This window comes from Apium graveolens, chromosome 9 (genome assembly GCF_009905375.1).
Source record: "Apium graveolens cultivar Ventura chromosome 9, ASM990537v1, whole genome shotgun sequence".
Classification (NCBI taxonomy): Eukaryota; Viridiplantae; Streptophyta; class Magnoliopsida; order Apiales; family Apiaceae; genus Apium; species Apium graveolens.
Window position 1 is genome coordinate 279,420,672 of NC_133655.1, and position 15,955 is coordinate 279,436,626.

The 15,955-nt window shown below is 32.3% G+C and overlaps 1 protein-coding gene across 1 annotated transcript; it reads left to right on the forward strand.

Moving 5' to 3' along the window:
- The first annotated feature begins 206 nt into the window (after window positions 1-206).
- LOC141686946 (protein phosphatase 2C 51-like) lies at window positions 207-2,359 on the forward strand. Its single transcript, XM_074492057.1, has 3 exons — window positions 207-1,017; window positions 1,466-1,571; window positions 1,853-2,359. The coding sequence occupies exons 1-3, from the start codon at window positions 466-468 to the stop codon at window positions 2,188-2,190; spliced, it is 996 nt and encodes a 331-aa protein (XP_074348158.1). The 5' UTR covers window positions 207-465; the 3' UTR covers window positions 2,191-2,359.
- Window positions 2,360-15,955: the final 13,596 nt, after the last annotated feature.

Consider the following 15,955-nt stretch of genomic DNA (forward strand, 5'->3'; position numbering starts at 1 on the left):
ATTTTTTACATGTTCTTTCTAATTAAATTCAAATAAAAAAGATAAAAATATCACTTATCTTTTCTAGTAATTTATTTAAATTTAACCTTAGGTTTTCGCATGTGATTATAAGTTAATATAAAATAGTATTAGAATAAAACTTACACAATTCTTTTTAATTAAAACTAAATTTATTGGGATGGTTAGGAATCACATTACATCACATTTATCTGTATTTAATTTCAATTATTAAAAACTCTAAAAACTACGTAATCATCATCTTAGACGTGCCTATATCTTAGGCGTCCATGGCTCTCTCTTTTCCTCTTCATTTTAACCCCTTCCCAGCTCTCTTCTTTTCCTCTTCATTTTAACCCCTTCCCCGTTATCAGAGTTGGTCAGTAGTACTATTGTGATGCATTAATAGTACTATTGATTGAGTTATTTCTCATAATTTCATTGAAATAAGTCTAATTATATCTAGAAATGATGAGAAACCAAGATATAGTTAATTCAGAAGATGAATACACAAACACACCTGATGTGCCCCAAAATAAGTCTGAGAATACAAATAATGTACCAGATACAGATAATCAAATAAACGGTAATGGTAAAGTTGTGAACTATGATTCACATGGTAGTATCTCGGTGAAGGGAAGAAGGAAATATATGGAGGATGCTTTGACAGTAGACTTGGGGTTTTTAATGTGGGAATCAAATAATTATGACTATTTTGGTGTGTATGATGGTCATGGTGGCTCAGAAGTAGCTCGGGCTTGTCGTGACCACTTACACCTGTTGGTTAAAAATGAGGTTGAAAAACAGGCAAGGAAAATTATAGACTGGGAGAAGGTAATGGTCACAAGTTTTCTTAGGATGGATGAACATGTGCTTGCTGAAGGAGTTGAGGGTTCAACAGGATCAACTGCGATTGTTGTTGTGGTTGGGGAGGAGGTTCTGGTGGTTGCTAATTGCGGAGATTCCAGAGGTGTTTTTTCACGTTCATCCACTGTTGTGCCATTGTCTTTTGATCATAAGGTATGTTAGTAAATTTAGAGTCCAAGGCTAGTAAATAATTATCTTCATACCAGAGACAGAGAGTGAGTACCATAAATACTATGTAAACATAACATGGTGTGTTCATAAATTTTTTCTAAAGAAAAATTTTCTTTAACAAGATTTTATACTTCATAAACATATGTGGATGCAGTTACATATATTTGTAGAGAATAAGGTTCGTGTTTGTAAATTTGTGTTTTGAACACCTCCTGTAGACATTGTTGCATTGCATCCTTGGAGTGCACGGTTTATCCCAATGTGATCATATGCACATAGACATTTTTATCTGACCAGTTCGTAAGAATTTTAGCCATCATCAACTGAGCAACCTATTATATTATAATATTGAATTTACATTTTGAGTTACATTTATTTTAAATTTTCTTTTTGTTGAATTGCCTGATTCAATCTTTTAAATTATGATTAGCCTGATCGACCGGATGAGTTGAAGAGGATCGAAGTCTCTGGTGGAGTGGTTGTCAACTTGAACGGGAAAAGAGTTCAAGGAGTTCTTTCAACTTCAAGATCTATTGGTACTTAAGTGATAATTCTATGATTTCAAATAAAATGATATATAAAAGAGTCATCTTTCATAAGAACATAGGATAGAATAAGTTAAAATTTAACCGATTAGTCATTTTTATTGAATCAACAGATTATCAAAGGTAATTAAAATTTGTGATGGTTACCTAAATATCCCGACTTAATTAATTAGTTAAGGAATACAGCATTACTTATAAGCGTATTTATGAAATTGCATTACATTGTTGTTATTAAAAAATATATGTTTAAATCATATTGAATCCTGATTTAGGGGACGAGCACTTGAAACCATATGTAGTAGCTCAAGCAGAAGTTACAGTGAAAGCGAGAAGCGACCTTGATGAGTTCATAATAGTAGCTAGTGATGGTTTATGGGACGTAATGTCAAATGAAGATGCATGCAAAGTTGTTAGATTTTGTTTGCAGCGACAATCACAGGAAGGATCAAAGAAGAAGTCTAGTGTAACCCCCGGCAATGAGAATGAGCCTAAGAGTCGGGCTGCTGTAGCTGCACTAAATCTTAAAAGGATAGCAATGAAGCGAGGCAGCCAAGATAACATAAGTGTTATCGTCATCGATCTGCAGAAACTCCACAAAACTTCTGCCTAGAAGAGTTTTGAGGGAGCTCTTTCGTTGATGTCAGTCTTTGAGTCAAGACTATTCTAAGTCCACTCGAAATTCGTCTAAATTTAAATTACTGTGTACCTTGTGTGAACTATGTGTGCTTATGAATTTCCATGTCAGTCTGCAACTCTTATGTCCTGTTTTCGAATTATTACCCCACTGTTGTAATATAAATCTATCTATGTTTTTCAACTTTTAATCCGTGTTGTGATGTAAAATATCTATGTTTTGATTATTTTTTCGTAGTGATTTATGACTAGTATATATGTTTTATTGACCGTAAAATCAATATTTGGTCAAGAAGCTGACTTGCTTTTCTTGCTTGAAGTCTTGAATATTTTGACTAATAAAAAACATGGGAATGGTCATCGTCAACCGATTGTTAGCACTACTATATCATATTGAAGAATTTTTTTGCACTTTTAGTGATATAATAGATGTCGCAACAATCACTTGCCTCTGTCTAACGTCCACGGAACATTACATGTGCTAATAACAATTCCGAAAAATGGATAATTTTGCTGAATTAATGGTATGTTTGAGATATAGTCCATACTATGCTTTCCGTTATCATTAGTCTCTATCAGATTGTTTTAGTACTTGTGTGAGTTGATCATTAGATGGACAAGAATATTTAACTCTTATTTATATACACCAGTAGATTCTCAACATCGTATAAAGCCAAAACTTTCTGTACGTATGTCTAACTTCACAGCAGATTAGTAGAGAAAATATCTATATCTATATTTTAAATTATCATTGATAGTATACATAGAAAAAACTGATGCACAGATAGTACATATATATACAACTTCGAAGTAAGAATTAAGATAGCTCCACTGCCTAGTTCAGAATTCAGATAGGTAAAACAATGCACAGGTAGCCGTAGTACTGAAGATAATAGTAATTCTAAGTAATTCAAAATTTATATCAAAATAGTTATCAAAATAATTATAAAATGATGTGACGTGATAAGTGTCGAAATTTATCACGTGCTTTCATTTCGGTGGACAATTATATAGAGAGCATACAAAACTCATACGGCGGTATCACACAAATCCACATTGGCAGTATCTGGAATCTCGGTTGGAGTCGCGTGAGTAAGAGTGGTGCCCCAGAGTACACAGACCTAGTGTTTATCTATTCTTCCAGATGAATAAGTGAAAACTAATGGTAAATTATTCAACCAACCTGTACCCCAACTATTCTCCTCCTTCAAGAATAACAATTTTTATACAAACTTAATTGGCAGAGAAGAGGAACCAGTACTGTATAGATTCCTGCATGGTTCATGTATTTTTGTTGTGGATAATGTTAGAGAGCACAAAAATAGTTTACTAAAAATTTCCTTAAGGACATGATAAATAATGTGATACAATAATGCATTTTGATTGGAATATTAATTAATTTTTTTTACTACTAATTATAATAGTGTTAGAATAATATAAGAACCTTCTATGATGGTTTTAGAGTAAATGATTCCTTGACATGGTATCCAAATTCAGACCGGCAGAGGACTTTGGCAAATTTATGTTCCAAAGAGGGGGAGTGTTAGAATAATATAAGATCATGGAAAGTGCCATTCTCTAACACCTTGATCATTGACATATGGTATATGTAATGTTTGAAAAAATACTGTTTGGTTTTCCAGCCACAACTTTTTTTTTTATCAATACACATAGATTAGATTACTCAGACTAGTGATGTTAAAGTCATAAAGATTCTCATCTTTATTTTGTCTCTTTACTTTGTGATTCGATTTGTCTATCTACTCAAAGGAATAAGAGCATTTCAAGAGATTCTTAGCTCACTCTTTAAAAATAATATAAAAAATTAGCTTCTAGCAAGATAATGTAGGTTCATCTCCATTTTTAGACTCACTCTTTATATATTATTTTATAATTAAAAGTATATTGAAGTTATAAAAGGACAAAAGAAGAGAGAGAAAGAAAGTGGAGAAATTATTTTAATATAAAATATAAGTTAAGAGTCAGTTAGATTCTTTTAGAATAGAATTGAGGAGATACAAGAGGCTCTAAAAATCTCTTGGAGCTCAAATTTTAGCATCACTAACTATTTTTAAATTTAAGACTCCTTTTGGATTGGGGATTGGGGGTTGGGGAGGGATGGGTTGGGTTGAGAGGGGTTCAAATATAACAATCCTTGTTTGGGAAAAAAATGAAACGGAAGGTTGGTGTTTGAGAGGGTTGGCAGAGGGTTATGGGGTAATCGAAAACATGGAGACTTCCGATTTGGGGGAATTTTTTTGGCCGAAGTTGTCTGCTATTTTCTCATTTTAACATTTTTTTGCTAGGATTTTTACTTTCTTTAACATATATTGATGCAGGATCTTTATTTATTCGTTTAAAATTATTTTGGTACATAGATAACATACTTAGAAATATAATTTATTTTAATTGTAATTAAATATATTACATATATTAATCATACTTGCTTAATTAATTAATCATACTTGCTTATTTTCATGTAAACGTATTTTGGCAATTGTACCTGAAAAATAAGATTTTTTTTTCATGTTTGGTAGCAGTACTCAACCAAAAAAAATTATTTTTCACACTTAAAGTAATTTTTTCACACTTAAAGGTACACTGCTAAAGCAAATTTCCTTTAACCATTCTGGTAGTTAAATTGACTAGCATATTTGTCTAGCATTTTCAGGGGCGGACCGAGGATTTAATCTCTACCAGGGCTAAAATAAATTTTTTTAACGCAAAATAATTTAAAAATACAAAATAAACATGAGCTGAATCATAATATTAACAACAGTAGTTTACAACAAAAAGACTAACTCTGTTCCAAGGCAAGCTCAACCATTATTAAACTAAATTAACCTAATATCATCAAATAAGATTTAACTAAATGCCAGAATTAGAACCTCCAAATCGCAAATCATAACATACATCATAGATTTTTTTTCAAATTATCTATTACATTATTTCGATAAAAATTTAAATTATAACCATCCCACATATTAAAAATAAGAATTGACATAAATAAGAAACAAAATTGCAATTTTTATTACTAAATCAATATCGAAACCCTGGATATAAAATTGGAAAATTAGAAATCCTAATTAAATTGCAAATATAATTTTGTTTAATTAGATTCTATCCTAAAGAACCAGTTTGATGATTTTGAACAAATTTATATTGGGTTCATCTATACAAATTTATGGGCCGAGCCCTAAATAATCATTTGGATCTCATTTATAAATAGACAACATAATTACAGAGCTGATTATTTCTTTTTCCTAGGTGGGCTGGATTTTATTGAGGGCTTATATACTTAAGGGTCCGCTGGACTTTGACCTGGGCTGGAGCCCACCCCCCTTCAACGGTCCGCCTCTGAGCATCTTGAAACTATATATTTTTTCGGTCTTAGTATATTCAAAATTTGGGTGTGGAACAAAAATTAATATTTTATCAAGAAAAAAATTTAATAGCTATAGAGTGACTTTTGGAGTATAAATTCTCTATTTAAGCTCTTAAGTCAAAATATAAAGAAAAAGAATGAAAATGTAATTCAAACTGAATTTTTAGTGATTTCTTAAAACGCGAAGAGCCCCTCTTTCTTTTTTATTTTTAAAAGTCACAACTCACTCTTAATTTATATTTTATAATAAAATAATCTCTTCATTTCCTTTTTCTCTCCCAATTTTTTTATTCTTTTAGAACTTTAATGTACTTACAATTATAAAATAATAAATAAAGGGTTGATTTAAGAATTACTGTTGGGATGCACATATTTTATCTTTTTAATAACTAATTATTTATAATATTTATAAATAGTGGGTTAAGACTTAAAAAGCTGTTAGACTTGCTCTTGAAATAAATGAGAGAATAGATTTTTAAAATAAAAAAATTACTAGAAATTTATTGGAGTTAACTTTTTTAACATACTCTTTATATTTTGGCTTAAGCCGGTTAAACCTGTTGAAAAAGGAGGTGCAACTTACTCATCTGTCGCTATTATCACTCAAACTCAAACTCCAATCGGCCAAAATAACCATGAGCGGCTACGATATTATAAGTTTCTTGAATAATGGATAAAGAGATCCATTGAACTTGCTCTTACTATAACCTGGTTAGGGTGGCATTAGTTGCAAAGCTTTCGGTGTATGTACAGACACACACTCAATGTCACACTTCTCAACCCAATTAACGCTAGTTTTTTAGTTGCAGTCTTGTCATTAGTGTTGACATAACTAAAGCGCGAGAAATGACCAAAATGATATAATTTGGAGATAAAATTTCAAAATGACATAATTTGAATAAATGATACTCCCTCTATCCATCCCATTTGTTTACACTTTTCTTTTTGAAATGTCCCTTCCAATTATATACATTTCAAAATTTTCCAAAAATAGTAAAATTTTTATAATTTTTAAAATAATTATATCCACTACTTCTCTCCACTATACCCACTTTATACATATAATATTAATCGGTCACACTACTTTACTCACTTTTTTAACTTTCCTCCACTACTTTATCATTTTTCTTAAATTCCGTGTCCAACCCAAATGTAAACATTTGGGAGGGACGGAGGGAGTACAAAATAGCACGTTTTTCCTTCGTCCCTCCCAATTATTATCATTTTTCTAAGTGAGTGTTCGACACGTATTTTAAGATGAATAAAAAGTTTAGTTCTATAACTTTTTCTTAAAAAAAATTCTTTTTTTTCCGAATACAAGTTTAAACTTTCTATTTTTATTCAGAAAAAGAATTTTAAAAATAAATAAATTATAGAACTATATTTTATATTCATCTTAAAATTCGTGTTGGACACTCTCTGAGAAACGATAAGAATTGACGGGGATCTAGAAAGTACATAAAGTAGCATTTTGAAAACAAATCAAAATAAGCCGTTTTGGCTGCACGATATATTGTATTTTTTTAATGCACAAATTGTAGCGTTTTGCGTTTTGTGTTTAGTTTTATTTTATTTATTTTTATTTTGAGCTTTTTATTGTATGTTATTTTGGGACCAGAAACATCATTTTATGTTACGTTTTTTACAATCATTTTTAAATTTAAAGGTGTACCTTAATTTGATAATTTTTAATTTTTCAGGGTTTAATAATTCCTTTTGAGTTATAAAAAATATTAAAAAATTGAATAAAAGATACGATTAATTTAACAATTTATAACATTTTAGGGTTCACCAACCCCAATTTAGATTTGAAATATTAAATTGATTTAAGGGTTAGAGCCGAGTCTAAACCCAAATTTAATCTACGGTTTAGGGCCCTAATAATCAAACTCTAATTTAAATTTTAGACCCAAATTTAACAGTTTAAGTGTTAAAAATTCTCCATTTAAAATTTTAATTTTTGTAAATGTCTAAAAGACAACAAAAAGTAGCCTTTCCCCGTAAACATCATTTTATATAGCGTTTGAGTCTCACAATAAGTACAATATTTTGGACTTTTCTTCCCCAACTAATAGCCTTTTACGCGCCTTGTAGTGTTATTTTGATCCATTTTTACAACACAATATTTTGGATCTTTTTTCCCCAACTAGTGATATATATGGCTTTCGAGTAAATCCACATAAAATAAGAAGAGTACGTTACAAAATGGTGGTTGAACTTTATCCCGTTTTACATTTTAGTGATCGAAATTTAAATTTTATAATTTATATACGCAATATTTGGCCAACATATTGCAATTTCAACTCCAGCCATGTAACTGTAAAATTGGATATTTTAAACTCCAGTCATGTAACTGTAAAATTGGATATTTCAAACTCCAGCCATGAAACTATAAAATTGGATAAAATTTATTAACCAATTTTTAATTTACTTTCGTAAGATTAATGATGTGCAAAATTGTTTAAAATTCAGTCACCAATTTGTAGTTTACTCTAATAAGAATAATGATGATGCCTAGGGGTGATCATCAAATCGCAAAAAATAGCCCACACTGTACTACGAAAAATGGTTTTTAATTCTCACGGTACGGTCACGGTTTGAATTTTTGATTAACCGCGCGGTAAGGTACATGTTGCGGTTTGATAGCAGAATAGTGTGGTTCAAATCACACTCCAACGCAAGTTTATTTATTATATATTATATAAAATTATATAAGTACATATATAATAATTCGACCTTTAAATTAAAAATATTTTTATTAATGTTTGTTGTGCAAGACATGCATGTACTATAACAAGACTAAGTCAAATTGACAACCCTAAGTAAGTTGTATTGTAATCTTAGTTTGCATTTTGTATTATAACATTTAAAGTCTGTAAAAATGTCAAAGAGCAGAATGGAGTCTTTTTCTGTAAACAGTATCAAGCCTAAGAATTTTATCTGAAAGAAGATCGAGAAGATCATGCCTTAGAAGAATTATGAAGAAGCTTGGAGTTGAATAAATCTGTTTTGAGAAAAATATTCTAATCAAGATTTCTACAAGTCAGAGATTTACTGTTATAGAGAAGTCATTCGAGAACTCTAGAATGACTTATAGAGAAGTCAGGAAAGCTACTAGAGAACTCAGAGATATCGACAAGTCAAATTGAATACATGAAGATTGGAGATATTGACAAGTCAAATTTCACTAGAGAACTCAGAGATATCGACAAGTCAAATTTCACTAGAGAACTCAGAGATATCGACAAGTCAAATTTCACTAGAGAACTCAGAGATATCGACATGTCAAATTTTACTAGAGAACTCTGAGATATCGACAAGTCAAATATTACTAGAGAACTCTGAGATATCGACAAGTCAAATATCACTAGAGAACTCTGAGTTATCGACAAGTTAATTAGTCACTAGAGAACTCAGAGATATCAATAAGCCAAAAAGAAGACATGAAGATGAGAGACTTCGACAAGCTAAATTCTCTTATAGAGAATTCAAAGACCTCTACAAGTCAAAACAATTATAGAGTAATGAGAGATCTCGATAGGTCATTATACTTATTGAGATGTCAAGTTCTCTATATACCAAACTGGAGATCTCGAGGTAAAACTCAAAGTACAAAGTGCAGACCAGTTCAATATCCAAGATTAACAATCAACAAACAATCTAATCAAGTTGGATTGATAAGTCTACAAAAGCAGCTTGAAGAGTACAAGATCAAAGGCCAAGATTAACTGACAGAGTAAAGTCACAGGCGTGCAAGATTAGCAAGATACACTAAGCCAAAAATAGATAGATTTGATTATCTATAAATAGGGTTTAGTACATGTTGTTGCATGCTGTGTAATAACTAGTGTTTACTATTCTATAAAGTAAACACTGGATGCTTTGCAAGGAGTAATAATTTAGATAAGAAAAATCTTGTATTCTCTCAAGAAAGAAGCTAAGCTTTTTATCAACAAAGAGCCTAGAAATTTTATAGCAAAATATTCTTAATTTTAATATAAAATTAATTGATTTTTGAAAGATCTGTGTCCAGTGTTCTTATTTGTTTAATTTCAGTATTAACACAATTCACTACAAAATTTAATTTACTTTGTTCACCACCTTAAATATTCAAGAAAAGCAGAAAAATACAAAAACACATTCACCCCCCCTCCGTGTGTGATTCATTATCTAACAAGTGGTATCAGAGCAAAATCCGAAAGTAAACAGATTCAAGATCTTGGAAGAATGAATACACAGAAAATCAATAGCATTAAAATCCCTACTTTTGATAAAACTAACTACACTCTTTGGAAGAAGAAAATATTGCTGTTTATCAGGATGGCCAGTCCACTATACATTCAGATTTTCAAAAATGGGCCCTTCACTCATATGGTTAGAATTGAGGAATTTACAGATGGTGACATGGTCATCCCAACTCATTATGTTCTTAAAGATCCTTCAGAGTACACTGAGCCTTAGAAATAAAAAGTTTCCCTGGATAGTGGCTTGCAGTTGATCCTAATAGAGTCGCTTGACAATGTAATGTACAATAATATTGTCAACTATGACACTGCTAAGCAGATCTGGTAAAAGATAGAGATATTATGTGAAGGAACTGAGGAAGTTAGGTCAAATCAAAGAAGGATATTGATTTCACAGTATGAGGGTTTCATGGCTAAGCCAAAAGAAAGTATTACTGATGTGTTTGAAAGGTTTAACAAGTTGATTAATGACTTGCAGCTGCATGACAAATACTATGAAGCTGAAGAAGTGAACTTGAAGTTTCTGCTCACACTCCCTGACCATTTAGAACAGAAAATTTCAGCAATCAGAGAAGGGAGAGACTTGAGTAGGATAACTCTGGAAGTTTTATATGGAATCTTAAAAATATATAAATTGGAAATGATTCAAAGGAAATCATTAGATGCTGGTCAAGGGCATGTTGTAGATGGTTCAAGTGCTCTAGTTGTCAATGAAAGCCAGACCTCAAATGATGAGCCAAGATCCCAGACTTCAGTTGTCTCAACAAGTGAGCAAAGAAACAATGATTCAAAGGATCAAGTCATACTGGAATTGGAAGAAGATGAATTCTACACCTTGGATGAACTTGATGAGCTAGATCAGTCAATGACCTATTTGGCAAGAAAGTTCTCTAACATTAGAGTAAAGAAGCCAAGATTCTTCAAGGGTGAAGGACAATCATTCAACAAAGACAGAAGCTGGAAAGGAATAGGGAAGTACACATCTGATAGCAAAAATGGTTACAAAATTGGATCTGTTGACAGATCAAAAATAAGGTGCTATAACTGTGATGAGCTAGGATATTTTTCTACAGAATGCAGGAAACCCAAGAAAGCAAAGAAAGACAAAACTTATCTTGAACTAGAATCAAAGTATGAAGCTCTTTTGAAGAAACAACAAAAAAAAGCTTACATTGCAGAGGGAAAGAGTTGGGATGATTCTGATAATGATGAAGATGAGGAAGTTGGAAATTATGCACTTATGGCTTTGGAGCAAGGAGAGTCATCCTCATAAAAAATACAGGTACCAACTCTTACCACCATTGATTTAAATGTGAGTCAATATAAGGAAACTGATGAAAGGATGAGCACAGAAATGTTTCACATTCATACAAGTATAGTTGATGTTAATCAAGAGGTTAGCAGATTGACAAAGATAAATGAGAAGCTTGAAAATGAGAAACAAGAAACTGAATTGTTACTGGTAGAGCTTGAAGCTGTGAAACAAGAAAATGCATATCTAAAGAACAAGCTCAAGTGTGCAAATGAGATTGAAGCTGTGTTAATGAAGAAGTTAGAAAAGAATGAAGTCAAGTTGAAATCTTTCAGAAATGCATCTGAATTGGTTGGAAAATACCATGAGAAGAATAAGCCATATGCAAATATTGCTATTGGTCTTGATTATGATGCCTTGAACGATAAGAAGAAAGTTGTAGGTAAAAAAGGAAAAACAAATGAAAATGAAGATGTTCCAGCTATGCTGAAAAAGGTTGGTTCGCCTATGTTTAAAGCATGTAAAACAGACTTCAGTGAAAAGGAGTTGATCATAAAGCAAGAAATTGATGATGAAGACAAGGAGAAGAAAAATACAGAAATAGCTCAATCTTCCAAGACTGAAGAGAAGCTCATAGACAACCAAGGTTCCAAGATACCTGTCAAGGAAACAAAAACTGAAGATGCAAGAAAGAAGAAGAAAAATAGAAATGGTAAGATTGGAATAAACAAAAGTAACAATTTTGCTTATGTTGCAGATGCTCCAAGAAAGAAATGTGAGAAATATGGCTCTGTGAATCACGTAACTCACCTTCGTAAAAAGGTTGTTAGCAAGCCGGTTGAAGGAGCCTGTAAATACAATGAAGCTGATGCAAATGATCCCTACTCATTTTGTGACAAGTTTGATTGCATCCCTTGCAACTTGAAAGTGATGAAAAGTTGCCACAAGCTAAGAGTAGACCTCAAAGAAACAAAAATTGGGTCTACAACAAATAGGGAAAATACACAACAGTCAATGAATTCTATTTTATCCAAGACAACTCATTCTACCTCTGCTAAATCCGTTAACAAGAAGAAAATGCCCAACACTGCTTGGGTTGCTAAACACACTTAAAACTTATTGTGTGCATGGCAAAATGAAGAAGGTCATATGGATCATAGACAGTGGATGCTCCAGGCATATGACAGATGATAAGGCCCTGCTATCACAATTTGAGGAGAAGGCTGACCCTTTGGTGACCTTTGGAGACAACAACAAAGGATTCACAATGGGATATGGAAAGATTATTTCTGGAAATATTGTCATTGATGATGTAGCATTGGTAGCTGGTCTTGAAGTAAATCTTCTCAGTGTCAGCCAGTTTGCAGACAAAGGTTTTAAAGTTTTATTGGACAAAGAAGAATGTATTTTCATTAGCAAAAAAACCAATGAAGTTGCTCTGAAAGGAGCAAGGAAAGGAAGCTTGTTTGTTGCAGACTTGGACTCAACAAATGAGGATGGTATTTGTTGCTTCTACACCAAGGCATCTATAGAGCAAATCAACTTATGGCATAAGAAACTCTCATATCTAAACATCAAGGCAATAAACACCTTGGTCAAGAAAGAGTTAGTAAGGGACATGCCAAAATTAGAGTTTGCTCAAATTGAAGTTTGTAAAGCTTGTCAGAAAGGAAAAATGAAAAGATCAAGTCACAAGTCAAAAATTGTGAATTCCATAAGTGCACCATTGCAACTAATTCACATGGATCTGTTTGGGCCTGTAAATGTCTTATCAATTTCAAGGAACAAATATGCACTTGTGATGGTGGATGATTTCTCAAGATACACTTGGGTAGAGTTCATGCACTCTAAAGATGAAACTCCACATATCATAATTGAGCATATAAAGGAGATAGAGAAACCGGCTGAAGATCAAAACTGTGCGAAGAGATTGAGAAGTGATAATGGAACATAATTCAGAAATACAACACTGAGTGAATTCTGCAAAAGCAAAGGCATTGTTCAAGAATTCTCTGCTGCTAGAACACCTCAACAAAATGGGGTAGTTGAGAGAAAGAATAGAACATTAGTTGAAGCTGCAAGAACAATGCTGCAAGATGTCAAGTTGCCAACTAGTTTTTGGGAAGAAGTTGTTAACACTGCATGCTATACTCAAAACATATATCTCATTAACAAGATTCATGGAAAATCACCTTACTCAATCATATTTAAGAGAAAGCCTACTGTAAAGCATCTTCATGTGTTTGGAAGCAAGTGTTACATTTTAAAAGACAACTGTGAATATGTGGGAAAATTTGACTCAAAGGTTTTTGAAGCAATTTTTCTGGGATATTCATTGGAGAGAACTGCCTACAAGATTTATTTAATTGATCAAAAGAAAATTATGGAGAGCACAGATGTGACCTTTGATGATGAAAAGTGTCCATGCTTGGAATGCCTTGATGAAAATGAAGCTAAAGTCCATGCATTTGAAAACCTCAACATTAACAGTGATTCTGATGAAGAAGATGAAGTCAATGCACAACAAATAATGAATGAAGAGACTATTGAACATGAAAATCATGAAAATAGAAACTCATCTCATACACCTGGATTTGATAGCACAAACTCAGGGGGAGATAGAGAAGAAGAATCTACCAGTCATACAAATAATGAAGAAAAAGATGAAGGCACCAGTTGATAAACTCACACAAAAAGTGGGATAGAAGTCACACTAGAGAAGCAATTATTGGTGATCCAACTGCTGGTGTGAGAACTAGAAGTGCAACTGCTAATGAGTGCCTACATGCATGCTTTCTGTCTCAAGTAGAGCCTAAGAAAAATGAAGAAGCTCTAATGGATCCTGATTGGATATCTGCTATGCAGGAAGAGCTGAATCAGTTTGAAAGAAAAAAGTTTGAGAGTTAGTTCCCGCACCAAAGAACAGAAGTGTAATTGGAACAAAATAGGTGTTCAGGAACAAGATGGATGAAAATGGTATAGTTACTAGAAACAAGGCAAGGTTGGTTGTAAAAGGCTACTCACAAGAAGAAGGAATTGATTATGATGAAACTTTTGCTCCAGTTGCAAGACTTGAAGTAATAAGGATTTTTCTAGCATTTGCTGCTCATTCAAACTTCAAAGTGTATCAAATGGATGTCAAAAGTGTCTTCCTAAATTATGAGTAGGAAGAAGAAGTTTATGTGCAACAGCCACCTGGATTTGAAGATCCAAAATTTCCAGATTTTGTGTACAAGCTACTCAAGGTTCTATATGGACTAAAGCTGGCACCTAGAGTTTGGTATGACACATTGTCAGTATTCTTACTTAAACATGGTTTTACTAAAGGCACTATAGATAAAACTCTCTTCTACAAGAAGCATGGTGATGATAGGATCCTAGTTCAGATTTATGTGGATGATATCATCTTTGATTCTACCAATGAAAAGTTTTGCCAAAGATTTTCCAGGCTTATGGAGAGTGAATATGAAATGAGTATGATGGGGGAATTATGTTATTTTCTTGTACTTCAAGTCAGTCAAAGGAATGATGGAATCTTCATCAGCCAAACTAAGTATGCCAAAGATTTATTGAAAAAGTTTGGTATGGTTGATTGTTCACCTGAATCTACACCAATGTCTATAACAACAAAGTTGGATGAAGATAATACATAGCTGCAGGAAGTTGTGCTCAAGTGCTTTGGATTAGAAATCAGCTAATGGATTATGGCCTAGTGTTACACAAAATTCCAATTATGTGTGACAATACTAGTGCTATATCTATAGTGGCTAATCCAATCAATCACTCTAGAACAAAGCACATTGATGTAAGATGCCATTTTATTAGAGAACATGTTGCAAATGGTACCATTGAGCTCATTTTTGTTCCAACAGAAAAACAATTAGCTGATATTTTTACTAAACCTTTGGATGAAACAACTTTCACTAGACTTGTAGGTGAAATTGGAATGCTTAATTCTTCATCCTAAGGCAAGAACTCAGCTAATATTTTGCAGCAGATTAATTTCGAGTAAATCAACATTTATTTGATTTAACTGGAAATTATTTGAAATATGAATTATAAATATTTAAAAAATCTCTGCATATTTATTTTTTAAAATTCTAAGTAAACTGCTCATTTGTTAATTTACATCCTTAATATGTAAAATCAACACAAGGCAAAATCAAAGTGATAAAAAGTATATAGAAAACTGAGTTCTCGATAAGTCTAACTAACTTATCGACAAGTCATTTTGAGACTTCTCGAGTGAGTTCTCAATAAGTCAATTTACTGACTTCTCGAGTGACTTCTCGATAAGCTTTATTATGACTTATCGATAAGTCATTGTAGAGTTCTCTATAAGTAATAACTTACAGAGTTCTCTACAAGTATAATTTCTAGACTTATAGAAAACTCAGAACTAAAATAATTTAATCCAATAAATTATTTTGGTAAAATACTTTTGGCAAAATTATTATGATTTTACTTTTATTGATTCAAGTAAAAATTGGAATCAAATTCAGTTCATTTTGGACAAACTGGGTATTTATTTGACATTTCAATAAGCTTATTTTTAGTTCTCTACAAGAATAGATAAAATGACTTATCGATATGTTTTTCACATTTCAAAATGACTTCTCGATAAGTATATTCCAAATGTCTATTTTAACTTCTCGACAAGTCATTTGCTTTTACTATAAATACCCAGACATCTCGATACATATACATACTTACACATTCGAGAACTCTAAGTGACCTAGCTTTTTTATTCGAAAACCGATTTCTCTCTCGTTTTCACTCCTTTCTCACTAATTCTTCTTACCCACTAAACTTCATACTCAAAACAATGGCAGCAAACAATATTGTACCTTTCATCCCAAAG

Bases quoted from the DNA above. Each gene is read 5' to 3' on its own strand.
- LOC141686946 (XM_074492057.1), top strand. From the start codon at position 466: ATGATGAGAAACCAAGATATAGTTAATTCAGAAGATGAATACACAAAC. The intron at 1,018-1,465 runs GTATGTTAGTAA...AATTATGATTAG, and splicing joins CATTGTCTTTTGATCATAAG to CCTGATCGACCGGATGAGTT. The intron at 1,572-1,852 runs GTACTTAAGTGA...ATCCTGATTTAG, and splicing joins TTCAACTTCAAGATCTATTG to GGGACGAGCACTTGAAACCA.